Source organism: Rattus rattus, chromosome 16 (genome assembly GCF_011064425.1).
Source record: "Rattus rattus isolate New Zealand chromosome 16, Rrattus_CSIRO_v1, whole genome shotgun sequence".
Classification (NCBI taxonomy): Eukaryota; Metazoa; Chordata; class Mammalia; order Rodentia; family Muridae; genus Rattus; species Rattus rattus.
The window spans coordinates 38,198,747-38,215,467 of record NC_046169.1 but is presented as its reverse complement, the minus strand read 5'-3'; the positions used below and the strand labels follow the sequence as shown (position 1 = coordinate 38,215,467).

The following is a 16,721-nucleotide window of genomic DNA, read 5'->3' as shown; positions in this document are numbered from 1 at the left end:
GGAGTGCAAACCCTGACGCCATGCTCTGGAGGCCTCACCCTGTATTCTCTGTCTCCCTCTGTGGGTCACAGGCAATCATCACGGCCCTGGGGGTCGATCGGCGGAACCGGGTCCTGGCAGGGCTCTATATGGGCCGCTCAGACACCCAGCTGGTGGTGAGGCAGGCGTCACTTCACGTGTGGAAGATTGTCGTTTCCAACACTCCCCGCACCCTGCGAGAGATCCTGCCCACTCTCTTTGGTCTGCTGCTGGGTTTCCTGGCTAGCACGTGTGCAGATAAGAGAACGGTGAGTTTGCTGGGCCTGGCCGCACCCCAGCCCTAAGCTCGTCCTCTCAGAGCTTGGGGAGCTAGAGGGGAACACGGGTGGGTGTCCCCTATGTAGCAGGGCAACATTAACTAGTTCTTCAGCCATTCAGCAAATACTCGCTATGTGCCACACTGGGGCCACTCTCATGAACACAGTGGCAAGGAAAGGAACCTCCCTCACTTTTAATGAGGTATTTATCAGTCTGGTAGTCACAGGCATGTGTCAGATGTGCTTGTGGCAAGTGCAGCTCACAAGCACTCACACCTACAGTAAGACCTGTGGCCCAGAGAGGTCCCGACGCTTCTCAGAAGTGGTCTGAAGATGAACAGTTAGTGAGCGCTGCCCAGCTGGGGAGGTGGGAAAGCGAAGACAGCCGTTCAGTGGGACCTGTCAGACGACCTGTGTCAGCTGCGCTGGCCCTGTGGGGAGCAGGATGTGCGTGGCTTAGGGAAAGCCAGGGCCAGGCCACTGTAGCTGAGGGGGGTCCATGGGGAGGAGCTGCGCTGTGTGAGGTGAGCCGGCTGGGCGGAGAGAGACAGGGTCAGTGTGAGGAGGATGCGCCCAGGCTGGACTGAATTCACCCTGCTCGTCCCCTTTGGCCCACTTCCGGTTGCTGGCCTTGGTAAGCCAGTGTGTATTCAGCTTTAAAGAAGAGTTGGTGTGATGCCTCAAGCCAAAGTTAATCTTTGTCCTTAAGTCGTTTGTTACAAATTAGTTCCTTTTGAGCAAAAGCACTGGGCTAGGTGTTGGCTGAGCAGGAAGCCTGGCTTTCTGTCCACTCTGGTGAGCTTCATGTGGGGTGTAAGGCTGACACTTGTGCTGTGCATGCATGTGAGACGGACCTGGTCTGTTTTGTTTATGTAAGTGTTTATGGTTTATTTTTGGGACAAGGATTGTGTAGGCTAACCTCAAACTCACGGTCCTCCTCCCTCAGCATTCCCAGTGCTGGATTACAGCATGGGCCACCATGCCTGGTCTCCACCACACAGCCTTAAAGATAGAGCTGTTGTTTGGTTGTTTGGTTGGTTTTTGAATCATGTGTAAGTGATAATGTCTGTGTGTGAGAACATAGACGTGAGCATAGGTGCCCACAGAAGACAAGTGAGGGTGTTGGGTCCCCTGGAGCTGGGCACCACACAAGGGTCTTTCAGAAGAGCAGTGAGTCAGGGCTCTTGGCACTGAGCCATCTTCCTGCCCATTTTGTTTTGTTCTCTTTTGTTTGGTTTAGACAGGATCTTTGTCTGAGGCTGGCCTTGAACTCAGGGCAGCCAGTCCCCTGCTCTAGCCTCTCCCACACTAGAATCATAGGCCTGTGCACAGTGGCAGGCAGCAGTAGCTTCATTTTCGCTGTGCGTTCAGTGTCATCTAAGGAGGTGGCCGCTCAGGTGTGGCCTTTGAGCTGCAGAGCCTCATTCTGGAATTGCTGTCTGGGCTCCCTGGGTTGGCAGAGACTGGGTGTGCTGCTAACTCCCTCTGTGCTGACAGATTGCAGCCAGGACGTTGGGAGATCTTGTCCGGAAGCTGGGGGAGAAGATCCTCCCTGAGATCATCCCCATCCTCGAAGAAGGGCTAAGGTCTCAGAAGAGCGATGAGAGGCAGGGCGTGTGCATCGGGCTCAGCGAGATCATGAAGTCCACCAGCCGGGATGCTGTGAGTACCTTTACAGGGTCTGCAGCCCATGCAGCCGTGGGGGGCGGATGGCTCACTCTGGAGGGTGTAGTCACCAGCAGTGCGTTACCCACCGTGTGCAGAATGTGTCCTCAGCTAAAATCTCAGCAAGAGGCCTTAGGAAGCTGGAGACGACTCTCCTCACTGCGTCCCTCAGTGTGTTAGACTCCATGTGCGTGCCGCCTCTCTGGGGGAGGGTGGCAGAGGCAGGAGGGTCGTGTTTCCTGGGCACAGAGCCCTCACCAGGCCTATTGGAGACTAAAGATTTTCTAGCAGAGGAAGCGTTTGGTTTAGAGGTCAGACTGAGGAACTCGTCTTTCCAAGAGAGCTGGAGGGCAGGTCTTGGAGCTCCTGCTGTGGTCTGTGGAGTTCTGTAGAAGACAGGAAGCAACTGGGACTTAGCGATTACGTGAAGTTTTAGTTACTAACTCTCGGTGAGGGGCTCCTGGGCTGCTCAGGTGCTCTCTGTCTTTTTGTACTTCAGTTTCATGGTCAGAGTCGATAGAATGGTCTAGCACAGGGAATCTGGCTGAGCTGGGGGCCCGGCCACATGCCCATGCTTGGCTTGTTGTAGGTGCTCTATTTCTCTGAGTCCCTTGTGCCCACGGCACGGAAGGCACTATGTGATCCCCTGGAGGAGGTCCGGGAGGCGGCAGCCAAAACCTTTGAGCAGCTGCACTCCACCATTGGCCACCAGGCTTTGGAGGACATTCTCCCGTTCCTGCTGAAGCAGCTGGTGAGTGGGTCTCCCTCGCACCGACCAATGTGGCCTTTACTGTGTGCGACAGCGAAACACAGGGGAGATCGAAAGATGGCAGGAATTTGGGCTCTGCAGGGGAGTGGGTGCCACAAGATCTGATGTGGCTTTGTGCCTGTCCTTGAACAGTAAGTAAATATGGGAGGTGAGTGGGGGAGGCATCCTGGCAACAGGGATGTGGTCGGAGCCAGCTCCTCAGTCCTCCCCATGCTCCTCTCAGGATGACGAGGAGGTGTCGGAATTCGCCCTGGATGGTCTGAAGCAGGTCATGGCCGTTAAGAGCCGTGTGGTGCTGCCCTATCTGGTGCCCAAGGTAAATCTCCACACACCGCACACACCCCATTCCAGGGCCTTCTGTGCATGTGCAATGGTGGGTCTGGCAAGGTAAATCAAGGAGCTCAGGTACTCCTTTGTCTTTCAAGATGTGTGGGAGCAGGCCCTCGGGTCAGAGCCAGGGAGTGGCCTCCCTTAGAGAGCGTGGGGAGGGCCCCCTTAGAGAGAGGGGAGGGGCCCCTTAGAGAGCGTGGGGGAGCGAGAGGGGGGAGGGCCCCTTAGAGAGAGGGGGAGGGGCCCCTGAGAGAGGGGGAGGGGCCCCAGAGAGCGTGGGGAGGGGCCCCTTAGAGAGAGGGGAGGGCCCCTGGGGGGGGCTGGCCCCTTAGAGAGCGTGGGGAGGGGCCCCTTAGAGAGCGTGGGGAGGGGCCCCTTAGAGAGAGGGGGAGGGCCCCTGGGCCCCTTAGAGAGCGGGGGAGGGGCCCCTTAGAGGCTCCCCTAGAGAGCGTGGGGAGGGGCCCCTTAGAGAGCGTGGGGAGGGGCCCCCTTAGAGAGCGTGGGGAGGGGCCCCTTAGAGAGCGGGGGGGCTCCCCTAGAGAGCGGGGGAGGGCCCCTTAGGAGAGGGGGAGGGCCCTTAGAGAGCCCCTTAGAGAGCGTGGGGGGGAGAGGGGGGAGGGGCCCTTAGAGAGCGTGGGGAGGGGCCCTTGGTCCTTTCTCCTGGACCCCAGTCTGTAATTGCTGTCAGGATGACACTGTCTCTGTTCCCCAGCTGACGACACCACCTGTCAACACCCGGGTGCTGGCTTTCCTCTCATCTGTGGCTGGCGATGCTCTGACGCGTCACCTTGGTGTGATCCTCCCAGCAGTCATGTTAGCGCTGAAGGAAAAGCTTGGGACTCCAGACGAGCAGCTGGTACGACAACATGGCTGCTCCTCTAGCTCTTCCCAGGGCTGCTGACTTGGAGACTCCATGCTCAGTGCACACGTTCCCTGTGGTTTTAGGAGATGGCCAACTGTCAGGCTGTGATCCTCTCGGTAGAGGATGACATTGGGCACCGGATCATCATTGAGGATCTGCTGGAGGCCACGCGAAGCCCTGAGGTGGGCATGAGGCAGGCCGCCGCCATCATCCTCAACATGTACTGCTCCCGCTCCAAGGCTGACTACACCAGCCACCTGCGCAGCCTGGTCTCCGGCTTGATCCGCCTCTTCAATGACTCCAGCCCTGTGGTTCTGGGGGAGAGCTGGGATGCTCTCAACGCCATCACTAAGGTGAGGCTGCTGACCTCTGCTGTCTGTGGGTGCCGGGTCCGTCTCCTAGGTTCAAGCGATGTTCCCACCTCAGTCGTCCAGTGGAGGGACTGCAGGTCTGTGCCTGAGGGGGCCGAAGGCTGCAGAGATTTGTAAAATGGTTCCAAATGGAGCCTCTGCTGCCGTTACCCAGCCTCAGCACGGGTGACTCGAGGCCAGCCCTTCTCGCCCCCATTGCCCCGTGTCCCGAGAGGAAGGTCCGGCCTCATTGGTGCTTTCCCCCAACCCTCACAGAAGCTGGATGCCGGCAACCAGCTGGCCCTGATCGAAGAATTCCATAAGGAAATCCGCTTCATAGGCAACGAGTGCCGAGGGGAGCACGTGCCGGGCTTCTGCCTTCCAAAGAAGGTGAGCCGGGGCCTGGGGTATAGGACGCTGCAGCCGCCGCCAGTCTGTCTGTCTTGCTCCATCGTTCGGTGCTGGGACACCGTCACAGACAGTGTGCTGCTCTGTGGCGCCCCCTGCAGACCGGGCTCACAATGCCCTTGGTTTAAGCTATGAAGCGTCTCAGCCACAGCCAGTGAGTGGTCGGGGGTGGCGGCTGTGCACGTCTCGTGTTATCAGCCTGTCGGGTCCTCTCCCCTCCAGTCAGGTCACACCCTCTTGGCAGTGACTGGCTCAGCCATGTTATTGACTCATGGAGTTGGAGAGAAGATGGCTGCTGGAGTGCTTTGCCGAGGGTGGGGAATTTGTAGGCCTGGGGTGTTTGAGACTAGACTCTCAGCTCTGGTTCTCTTGTCAGGGAGTAACCTCCATCCTTCCAGTGCTACGGGAAGGAGTCCTCACAGGCAGTCCTGAGCAAAAGGAAGAAGCAGCCAAGGCCTTGGGCTTGGTGATCCGCCTGACATCGGCCGATGCCCTGAGGCCCTCTGTGGTCAGCATCACTGGCCCTCTGATTCGCATCCTTGGGGACCGGTTCAGCTGGAGTGTGAAGGCGGCCCTGCTGGAGACACTCAGCCTCTTGCTGGGCAAGGTGAGTAAGTTAGGAATTTTAGGATTCTAACCTATTCGCAGGAGACCGGCATGTGATGTCCTCTAGAGGCAGAGGGAATGCACCATAGACACACACGGAGCGGGCTCAGTGCCGAGTCGTGCTGTAGCTCTGTGAGCAGACCTTAGAGCCGTGCAGCCTCTGAGCCTGCTGTGGGTGCGCTCAGAGAAGCTGGAGTTCTCGTCCTTGCAGACAAGCTGCAGCCTCATGCAACCAGGGCCACGGAAGGGCCACGGCCTCCTCTACTCATCAGCTGAAAGTTAGCAGTTCTCAACCTGGCATTGCGGCCTCATGGGGGTCACGGGGACTGCACATCACAGATTTACGTTACCGTTTGTAACAGCAGAATTACAGCTACGAAGTGGGAATTTCATAGCTTGTGTTGCTGGGGTCGCCACAGCGTGAGGAAGGGCGAGAGCCACCGCTTTAGATGGAAGCAGCCAGGCAGATTTTCCTGCGTGTCCCTGGGTCTTCTCTGCTTGGAGCGGTCTGTTCCTGGCTGGGCGAGCTTGGCTAGCTCACCGGTGTTCAAGGTCAGTGTACCACGACCTTGATGTCTGAGTCCTGACTTCTGTACGGCGATTCTCCCACAGGTCGGGATCGCCCTGAAGCCCTTCCTGCCCCAGCTTCAGACCACCTTCACCAAAGCCCTGCAGGACTCCAATCGGGGCGTACGCCTCAAGGCTGCGGATGCCCTAGGGAAACTCATTTCCATCCACATCAAGGTGGACCCCCTTTTTACAGAGCTGCTCAATGGAATCCGTGTGGTGGAGGACCCAGGTATAAGGTACGGCACTGCCTCAGGAGGGCTGTCTGCAGGCCATGTGGAGCAGATGGAAGGCAGGAGTCGGGGAGCCCGGGGTTCATTAAAGCAGTGCGTTTCTTCCCTAGGGACACCATGTTGCAGGCCCTCAGGTTTGTAATTCAGGGTGCAGGCGCCAAAGTGGATGCTGCCATCCGGAAAAACATTGTCTCACTCCTGCTGAACATGCTGGGCCATGACGAGGTATGGCTGTGGGTCAGTGGCTGCACTGCAGATCCCACTGCTTTTCGTGTGCGGTTGTTCTCTCCATGTTGTGTGGGTGGCTGGTCCAGCTGTCAGCTGGTGTGGGCGACACTCCCCTTCAGATGCTCTCCCTGTGAGGGGTCAGGAAGTGTTTATGGTGCTGACTTCTGGGGTGACTGGGGTGACTTCTGGTGGTGCTGACTGTGCTGGAGTCAAACCAAGCAAGGTCTTACGGGTTTTGAGCATGTGTTTGCCCTGAGCCCCAGACCTTCCCCAGTTGCTTCAGCTTCAGTCACTTTCTCTGCCCGTCCCCTGATGTCCCCTGATAGAGCAGACGGCTTCTGGGGCCATGCAGAGCCCTGTTCTCCTGCAGCAGCTGTTGCAGGGGCCCTGGGGCTCTGACTATGCCGCCCCGTTGGTCCTACAGTTGGGAAGCATTGGCCCAGCTCCCATGCCCTCCTTGCCCTGGCAGGACTCAGGGCGGTAAGTCTGTGGGAGCACTTCTGTTTCCTCCACAGACAGCCCTCTGCTGTGGCAGCCTTGTGTGTGTGTGTGTGTGTGGTGTATGGTGTATGGTGTGGGGGAGGTAGTGGGGGGTGAGACAGGGTTTCTCTGTGTAGCCCTGGCTTGCATTGTAGACCAGGTTTGAATTCACAGAGATCCCCCTGCCTCTGCCTCCACAGTGCCAGGATTAAAGGTGTGCGCCACTGCCCAGCTCAGCAAGTTCTCCTTAATCACATCTCGACCTTACCTTTTTTTTTTTTTTTTTTTTTTTTTCTGAGCTGGGGACTGAACCCAGGGCCTTGCTCTTGCTAGGCAAGCGCTCTACCACTGAGCTAAATCCCCAATCCCCCGACCTTACTTTTTTTTTGAGGCAGGATCTCTCGCTGAGCCTAGAGTCCCCCTTTTAGGCCTGACTGACTGGCCAGTGAGTCTCTTGGGGATACCTGGCTTTTCATGCGGGTATCAGGCGTCTGAACTCAGATCTTCAAGCTTGCACAGCAAGCATTTCACCCACTGAGCAAACTCTATTTTTTTGATACAAGGTTTTCTGGGTAGCCCAGGCTGTGATCTTGCCTTATTCTCTCTGATGCGAGTGCTGCAAGTCTGAGCTAAGCCTGGCTCCTGTGGTATCAAACGCTGTGCACAGCCACGGTGGGTACTGGATTGCTGTGCCCATGGCTCTGCTTTTGGCCCCTAGTGGCTGCTCTCTGACTGCAACCCCAACTCCCTCATGAGTAGGAATGTGCCTCGTTGCGGTCGGTCACGGTCTCTGTCCTAGAGCTTTACAGGGCCAGTGCAGCAAAGGTTCGGATCTAGGCAAACTTGCATTTTCCACAGTAGAACTTAAGGTAGCTCATGTGGCCAGAGGGTGTCGGAAATAGTCCTCAGCGGGCTTAGTGCTTAGAGACCCACGCTGTGGACAGCCTATTCTCAGCTTATCCTCAGATTGGAGATGGCAGTCAAGAGTCAGCTTGGTTTAGCTTCCTAGTCATCTAGTCTGAATGTGTTTGGTAGGTTGGTTAGGGTTTCTATGGCTGTGATGAAGACCACGACCAAAGCTAGCTGGGGAGGAAAGGGTTACACATCCTGGAAGGAAGTCAGGGCAGGAACCTGGAGGCAGGAGCTGGTGCAGAGGCCATGGAGGGTGCTGCTTACTGGCTTGCTCACGGCCTCAGCCTGCTTTCTTACAGAACCCAGGACCTCCAGCCCAGGGATGGCTCCACCCACAGTGGGCGGGGCCCTCCTCCCTTGGTCACTAATTAAGATCACTACAGCTGGATTTTACGAAGGCATTTTTCTCCTTGATGTTCTGTCCTCTCAGATGACTTTACTTTGTGTCAAGTTGACTAAAGCTAGCCAGCCCGTTTGGTTTAGAGGGATGAGGTCAGAGTGGGACTTAATCGCAAAACAGCATTTACTTAGACTCACTTCTCTATGTTTGGAGTAAGCTGGCCATGGGGTAGGCAAGATGCCTTTTGTGTATCCTGCCTTGGGTTTGACAGAAAGCAGTCATCACAGGGTGCTGTGGACTCGGCTCAGTGGAGCACTTGCCTACCTTGTATATGGCTTCCGTCTCTGGCACCGCCCCTCCCTCCATAAAAAGCGAGTGTGCAGCCTGACGACACTTCTTCACACCGTGGCTTCCGCATTTCTGTGAGGCACTGACAGCAGACAGAGCAGCAAGTCACTGGATGTGGGGCTGGAGTAGGCGGGAAGAGTTGAGCGCCTTGCAGGCAGCGTCTTACAGGCAGCGGTGAGGAGGCAGCTCTCCCGGCCAGCTGTGCTCTTGTGTCTGATGCACTGTGGATGGCAGTGGAGATGCTAACCGGGAGGCATCCAGTGTGGAGCAGCAAGGGGCCATGCAATGTGGTACTGGTGCTGCTGCTGGGTGATGGGTGCCAACTGCATGCACACTGGAGCTTCCTATAATAGGCACAGTGTGGCATTTTTAACTCCCTAGCAGGTAGCGATTGGAGTGATTGGAGGTCCCGGTCAGGGCTAGGGATGTGGGCGCCTGGAGCTCCTGAGCTGAGGTTCCTGGCCATACTCCCTGTCACTCCCCTCTCCCCTGCCAGGACAACACTCGGATCTCTTCAGCCGGGTGCCTTGGGGAGCTGTGTGCCTTTCTGACTGAGGAGGAGCTCAACACTGTCCTGCAGCAGTGCTTGCTGGGTAGGTGCTACCCCGGCCTGGGGAGAAGGGTGACACTCCTCTCCCTCCTCTGAAGGATCTTGGAGCACTGGGCTACGCTTGCCTTCAGGCACCAGCTGCTACAACAGACTGATGTCCCCAGTGCTCCCGTAGCCCTGATGATGGCTGATCTTAGAACATAGCTGCATTTCCAGTCCCCGAGTCTGCATGCTGGCTGGCTGGGTGGGGGATAAGCCCTGGATGTGAGTGCGGGGGTGAGCTGTGAGTGTGAGTTCACCCAGTTGTGTCCCTCTGCTCAGCTGACGTATCTGGCATTGACTGGATGGTTCGGCACGGCCGCAGCTTGGCGCTCTCTGTGGCTGTGAACGTGGCTCCCAGCAGACTCTGCACAGGCAAATACAGCAATGAGGTTCAGGACATGGTCCTCAGCAACGCTGTGGCAGACAGGGTAAGGCTCAGTCCTGTCCTCCCCAACCCACCCATGGCCACCCCTTGCTTACCCGAGCCCTGTGTGGAGCGGCGCTCAGTTTCTGGGTCCTGCTGTGGCTGGCTAACCTGTTAGGTGCTGAGTGAACGACCCCTCCCTCTGCGGTTTAATCATTTAAACTGAGGCATGGGTTAGAGGAGCCCCACAGTCTCTCGATAAGGGGACTCGGCTCCTTGTTCCTGGGGCCTGGCAAATGGCTCAGTGAGAGCAGCTGGTATGGTAATCAGGGACAAGATGGGCGGTGAGGGCCTGTATAGCTCCTGGTTCTGCTGCTGCATGGCGGGCGGGAATGGGGTGGCTCCACCCTGTGTAGCTCTCGCTGCTGCTCTCCACAGATCCCCATTGCCGTGAGTGGGATTCGGGGCATGGGCTTCCTCATGAAGTATCACATCGAGACAGGAGGGGGACAGCTGCCACCCAGAATCTCCAGCCTGCTCATTAAGGTGAGTGCAGCTAGGCTGCTGAGGAGTGGGGTGGAGACGATCTTGAGGAGGACCCAGGACCCAGTGAGTGGGAGATAGGGGGCCGGGGGAGACTCGTGAGTTGTTCTCTCCTCCTGTGGTCCTGAGGGTCCAGTCAGGTTGTCAGGCTTGGCAGCCCAGCCGAGCACCTCACGCAGTCTCACTGTGCAGCCCTAGCCCAGTCTGCAGACACGAGGACGCCTGCCTCTGCCTCCCCTGGGCGGCAGTTAAAGGGGCACGCTCGTGCGCCTCCATGCCTGGAAATGGAGTTGGACTCTAAAACTCTCCTCACCTGTCTGGCTCCCTCAGCTGGCAAGGCACCCGGTGACTGCTGTGTAGGTAACCCCAGCACTTGGGAAGCAGAGCAGGAGAACTGAATCTGTGGCTCTCCTGGGCTTCAAAGTGACTTAGGGGAAGTAGTTGAGTGAGCCAGGTGACCAGTCGGACATGACAGCAGGGCTTCCCTCCTGACAGGCCCCACCTCAAACATTCGTGTGTGCAGGGGTCAGGGCCAAGTTCAAAGCTCTGCCTCAGCTCCTAGGCAATTACAGTGCTGCTGCGCTCGAACCTCCCTGAGTAACGAGGTTCCAGAAAGCAGCTGCCCTCCCTGCAGATGGCTGTTCCACTGCCGAGAGTTTAGGAAGGGTCTGGTCAGGTGGATGCTGTGGCCCATGCTTGTTTACTGACGGCTGCTGGCGTTGACCCTGAAAGAGTGCAGACGAACAAGGTGGACGCACTCCCCGGAGCTGCTGGACAAAGGCCAGGGTTAGGTAGAGCTGAAGGAACGGGAGGGACCTTTGAGAGAGGATCCAGGGACCCACATCCCAGGCAGTGTGACCAGCGACCACCAAGGCCCGACCGAGTGCAAAGGATCACAGCCTTGTGAGGCAGCAGAGGCCTCATGTGGGCCACGAGTCGTGAGCCAAGGGACTAGCAACACCATACAAGACGGGGAAGGAAGACAGCTTGTCACCTGTCAAGGCAGGGACCTTGTCACACGTTACTTTGAAGGAGGAAGCAGGGCCTAGTGTGTGTGCTGGAGCAGTGTCCACTCTGGAAATGTGGGCTTTTCTGCTAATGAACTTCATGTCTCCCTCCCTCCTCTCCCAGTGTCTGCAGAACCCGTCCAGTGACATCAGGCTGGTTGCCGAGAAGATGATCTGGTGGGCCAACAAGGAGCCCCGGCCTGCCCTGGAGCCCCAGGCCATCAAGCCCATCCTGAAGGCTCTACTCGACAACACCAAGGACAAGAACACTGTAGTGAGGGCCTACAGCGAGCAGGCCATCGTGAATCTGCTCAAACTGAGGCAGGGCGAGGAGCTGCTGCAGGTGCGAGCCCAGCCGGGTGCCAGCGGCACCCACTGTGGATGTCTGTCTGTCTGTCCCGTGCCTCTGGACAGCAGTCCTGAAGCCCTGTTCTCCCGCAGTCTGTGTTAGCTGTCAGGGTGGCAGAGACCCGGGCGCCTGGGGCACAGAGCCTTTGTTTCGGCAGCAGACGCAGGCCCTGGTGGGCGGTCCCCGACGCAGGATAGAAACCCGGGCGGTGCTGCCCTATCTGAGCCCCGCAGTGCCTCAGCCCTCCCCTCAGCAGCCTGTGTCCCTGGCTTAGGAAGGGCGTGAGGAGAGGCTTTGAGTTGCCTCCGATCCATCCAGAGCCATAGGTTGCACCCCAGTGGCCTCAGGCTCAGCCTGGCCTCCACCCTGACGCTGCCTGACCGTGGCCTCTGCTCCTCTTTCCACAGTCACTCTCCAAGATCCTGGATGCGGCCAGCTTGGAGGCGCTGAATGAGTGCAGCCGGCGGTCGCTGAAGAAGCTGGCCTGCCAGGCGGACTCCGTGGAGCAGGTGGATGACACCATCCTGACGTGACAGGCTGGGTCCGCCGCAGCCACACGGCCCCACGTCTGCGCTCACACTGTTTTCATTTTTGAAAATATGTTTATTCCAAGGGGAGCTCAGGAGATGGTGTTCCCAGAAAGTATTTTAGTATATCAGCCAACCAGAGCCAAAGCCTTAAATCCAACCCACACTCAACTGAAAATCACCTCCTCCATCTCTTGCCCTTATCTCTGGAGAAGAGAAAGAAGCGAGCTCAGCGACCTCAGTGAGCGCGTGAGCGGCCGCTAGGGGGCCCTGACTCACTCTGCCCTGCCGGAGGGATGAGCTCAGGTCCCTCTTCTGTGCTGCAGGCCTGTGTCTGCTGGGATCTGAGTGGGGCACAGGCTGCAGAGCTCCGCCTGACCTGACGCTGTGGCTTGCTTTTCGTGTGGCCTGATTGGACCTGACTTGTCTGGAGGAGGGGATGCTCACGTCTCCTCCTCAGTTCCAGGTCTCGGGATGCAGGCCATTGGAAGGAGGTTTAATAAAGGCTTTGATTTCATCTTGAAAGGAGCGGGGTTTTGTCATTTTTTTTGAGACAAGGTCTCTGATTATGTAGTCAGGCTGGCCTTGAACTCAGAGATTCGCCTGCTCTTGCCTCCCTGTGCTGGGGTTGAGGGCGTAGGACCTGGCCCCGGATATTCAAAATTCTTGAGCATCCATCACACATGACGCTTCCTGCATCAAGAAGGAGGGACGTTGTGCTGAGCCTGCAGTGTTTTCCTGCCCCCCCTCCCCACCACCAGAGCGTCATTCACCGACTTCCCTGTCCTGCCTCAGTTCAGTGAGGCCCGAGGTCTCCCTCGGTGGGGAAACCAGGGCTGAGTGGTGTACTTCCCAGCTCCGTCCTTGTGGGTAAGTGAGGTAAGCCCCTGCTGCTCAGGCTCTAGAGCCATCCGTCCCCTCTGGAGCAATGTTCCTGTGGCCCAGGGATGTGCAAAAGGGAACCAGAGCTGTAGCTCAGCATGTGCCTGGCTCATAAGTGACTTCCTCCTAATTCCTAGAAGGCTCGGGACACACCCTCTAGTGATGCAAAGTTCTCCGGACCCAGTGAAATAAGCTGTCAAACATACCGGCCAACACTGAGCCTGGTGGCCTACGCCTTTAATCTTAGCAGCCAAGAAGCAGAGGCAGGCGTATACCTGGGAGTTCTAGACTAGCCTGGTCTACATAATGGGGCCCTGTCTCAAAATGAAAAAAATTACTGGCTAGAGCTGTAAAAGAAAAAAAGGCCAAGTGTAGCCAGATGTGACCTAGGTCTAGAATCCTAGCACTGAGGGGGCAGGAGAGCTGGGGTTGGGGAGGGGTTGTCATTGGTTACATAGTTAAAGCTAGCCTGGTCTCATCAGACCCCGTCTCAGAAAGAAAACTAAAGGAGACCGGTCGCACTAGCTGTAGCAGAAGTAGAAATCGGGCTTTTGACTGAGGGAAGGCAAGCTGACCTCTAAGACGTCCCTCTTATCCCCTCTGCTTCATATGTCACCGACCTCCTATTTCACTGCAGACCCGGTGTCATCTGGCTGGGGGTAACTGTAGAATCCTAGGGCCGGAGGAGACCTTGGGAAGTCAGCCCAGTCAGTCCCCGTAAGGGAGCAGCCAATGCTTTCAGGTTTTGGTGGCCATGGCAACTGGGATCCAGATGGTCCAGTGTCCTCCCAGCTGCCGAGGGGCCTTCGTCCACATAGGTGCGCACCTCCTGCAGCAGCAGTGTGGTGAGGGTGCACAGCCTGGAAGCCTCTAGCAGGCAGCAGGTCGCCCTCTGTTTTCTCCACCAGCTTGGGTTACACCCACCCCAGACTCTCAGCCCGGCCTGCAGCTGGGAGGGGGCAGCCCGGCAAGCAGAGGGCGGAGGACACCCAGGAAGCAAAAGATGAAGGAAAAAGCTTCCAGTTTCAGAACCCGGAGGAGGAGCCGATGAGGATCTGAATAGACAGTGCCAAGGCTCTCGGAACGAACACACTGAATTGCTTTCTGGTCTGCAGGGCGGGTGCCAGCTCTCAGAAGTCCAGTGGCTAAGGACAGTCACACAACACGGGGTGGGCCAAAAGGAACCATCCAGAGAGGCACTGCAGCCCTGGAGGAAGTGGAGCTTATATCCACAGGAGTACAAAAATGTCCTGATGGCTGGCGGCTGACAGCCTCTGACAGCTTTGGGAGCTCCCAGTTCCTCTTTCTGCAAATGAGGAATTTGGAGAAGCTTAGACTCTTCTCAGCACCCTTTAGGTATTGGAGCGATCCCTGTCCCGTTCAACAGTTAATTGAAGCATCCTGTAAACAAGGGTCCCTCGTTACTTTTTTTTTTTTTTTTTTTTTTTTTCCGGAGCTGGGGACCGAACCCAGGGCCTTGCGCTTGCTAGGCAAGTGCTCTACCACTGAGCTAAATCCCCAACCCCTACTGTCGGTTTTTAAATTAGATGTGTGTGTGTGAGAGAGAGTGTGTGTGTGTGTGTGTGTGTGTGCATGTGTGTGTTTTGCCTTCACACGTGTACTCCATGCATTCCTGGCACCCCTGGTACTGAGTTGCGGATGCTGCTATGTGGGTGCTGAGAAGCAAACCAGGGTCTCTGGAAGAGCAGCCAGTGCTCTGAACGGCTCCCCAGCCCTTCGTTACTGTTTGCCAGAGGCGAGAATTGTCTGCAGCGGTCACTCGCTTGACACTCTCGTCTTGAGGTTGGCTAGGCTTCAGAGAAATGCTTCCAAACCTGTCCTCAAAGGAGGATCCTGGGTAAACACATTAGCCAGTTCCAGAGGACTGGCCCAGAGCTCCAACCGCCCCGGGGATTTGCTGGACACTAGCTAAAGAGTCAGGGTCCCCAAATCAATGACAAGAGGTAACTTTCTTTTTAAGATTTATCCATCTATCTATTGTGAGCACACTGTAGCTACAGACCAGAAGAGGGCATCGGATCCCGGTTACAGATGGTTCAGAGCCACCATGTGGGTGCTGGGAATTGAACTCAGGACCTCTGGAAGAGCAGTTAGTGCTCTTAACCTCTTAACCACTGAGCCATCTCTCCAGCCTAAGAGGTAACTTTCTTTCTTTTCTTTTCTTTTTTTTTTTTTTTTTTTTTTTTCGGAGCTGGGGACTGAACCCAGGGCCTTTCGCTTGCTAGGCAAGCGCTCTCCCCCTGGGCTAAATCCCCCACCCCAAGAGGTAACTTTCTAAACTGAGGGTTCAACTTGGAGCCTCTGGAGCTGGTGTCAAGCTATGAACTGGACGGTGTGACAAGACTGAGACACTCCTAAGAACCAGCTTTGCAAGGAAGTCCTCTCTACGGGGCTCACAGGCAGGACCAGGAAGTACAGGTTCTGCAGAACCAGACTTGGGTTTTGGAGATTTTTCCTGATGGATTTTGAAACAAGGTAGGCATTTGGCAGGCGAGTGTGTGTTGCTGCTGCTGTTTGAGGTGGGGTCTCTGTGTCCTGACCTCACTCTGTAGACCAGGCTGGTCTTGAACTCCGGTATCTGCTTGCCTTTGCCTCCTGAATGGGATTCAAAGAGTGAGTGCACCACCACTCCTGGTCAGGGGTGTTCTAAGTACCGTTCTCTCCGGCTGTATTAAATTACATCAGGTCTTTCAAAAAACAGAGCAAGAAACTGGAATGTAGTAGCTTATATCCCCAAACTCAGGAGGCTGGGGCAGGAGAAAAGCTGTGCATTCAGGGTCGACTGAACTACAGAGAAGACTACATCTACTTGTCTGTCTGTCTGTCTGTCTATTGGCTTGTGTTGTTTTGTTTTGATAGTCAGGATTTCTCTGTGTAGCCCTGGCTGACTGGAATTCATTCTGTAGACCAGGCTGGGCCTTGAACTCACAGAGATCCACCTGCCTCTGATATTTTAAGCAAAACAAAGCCCCCCCAAAAAAAAAAAAAAAAAAGAAAAAAAAGAAAAGAAAAAAATCCAGCAAAATGGAATTTTCGTTGTGGATTTTTGTATGTATTTGTCTATGTACAAGTACCGGTGTGTGTGCGAGCCTACACACAGTCAGTATCTTCCTGGATTTCTCTCCATCTTATTTTCTGAGACAGAACCTGGGTCCAGTCACTGAACCTGGAGTTCTTTGATTCAGACCAACTGGCTGGCCACACCTGGGGCCCTGACGCTCAGGTGGCGGACACACTGACGATTGCTTTCTCGAACCCCCAAGTTTTAACTTTCTACAGTGCCACAGGCCTCCCCACCTCAGGCCTGGGGTCAGTCTGCATGGATAGGACCAGGGCCTTATCTAAAGAACTAGTTTTTCTTTTTTAATATGTATTTGTTATATATGAGTACACTGTAGCTGTCTTCAGACACCAGAAGAGGGCATCAAATCTCATTACAGATGGTTGTGAGACACCATGTGGGTGCTGGGATTTGAACTCAGGACCTCCGTGCTCTAAACCGCTGAGCCATCTCTCCAGCCCTAAAGGACTACTTTTAAGGTACACTGAAGGAAACGCCCTATGTTCGGCGCACGAGAGGCACAAGGCACTTTGTAGTCAGATTCGAACCCTCCCTGCCCTGCTTGAGACCCAGCTCTGTAACAGGCGTGGCCTCTGCATCAGATGGCAATGGTGCTCCCTGCATAAAGCTGGGTGCACAGGAGGTGCTCCCTATGTGGATAGTGTGAATGAGTGACTCAGGGAAGGAGGTAATGGTGCTCCCTGCATAAAGCTGGGTGCACAGGAGGTGCTCCCTATGTGGACAGTGTGAATGAGCGACTCAGGGAAGGAGGTTTGAATGAGAATGGAGCCACAGACTCATAGATTTGAATGTTCGGTCACCACGGAGTGGCAGTTTTTGCAAGGATTAGGAGGTATGGCCTTGCTGGAGGAAGTGTATCACTGGGGGTGAGTTGTAAGGTTTCGGGGAGCCAAGCCAAGCCTAGGGTCTTTTCTCCTGCAGATCTGAACGTAGAGCTCTCAGCTTTTGCAGCGCCATGTC

General features: G+C 55.9%; 1 protein-coding gene across 1 annotated transcript in view; it reads left to right on the top strand.

Moving 5' to 3' along the window:
* Gcn1 (GCN1 activator of EIF2AK4) overlaps positions 1-12,301 on the top strand; it is a 55,268-nt gene extending 42,967 nt beyond the window's left edge. Inside the window, exons 44-58 of the mRNA XM_032886505.1 lie at positions 72-287; positions 1,794-1,958; positions 2,551-2,712; positions 2,954-3,046; positions 3,773-3,916; positions 4,006-4,275; positions 4,549-4,662; positions 5,057-5,287; positions 5,899-6,092; positions 6,197-6,311; positions 8,891-8,987; positions 9,266-9,414; positions 9,789-9,896; positions 11,025-11,243; positions 11,657-12,301. Coding sequence (XP_032742396.1) covers positions 72-287; positions 1,794-1,958; positions 2,551-2,712; positions 2,954-3,046; positions 3,773-3,916; positions 4,006-4,275; positions 4,549-4,662; positions 5,057-5,287; positions 5,899-6,092; positions 6,197-6,311; positions 8,891-8,987; positions 9,266-9,414; positions 9,789-9,896; positions 11,025-11,243; positions 11,657-11,782 — 2,403 coding nt within the window. The 3' untranslated portion in view covers positions 11,783-12,301. The remainder of the gene's footprint in view (positions 1-71; positions 288-1,793; positions 1,959-2,550; positions 2,713-2,953; positions 3,047-3,772; positions 3,917-4,005; positions 4,276-4,548; positions 4,663-5,056; positions 5,288-5,898; positions 6,093-6,196; positions 6,312-8,890; positions 8,988-9,265; positions 9,415-9,788; positions 9,897-11,024; positions 11,244-11,656) is intronic.
* The last annotated feature ends 4,420 nt before the right edge of the window (positions 12,302-16,721 follow it).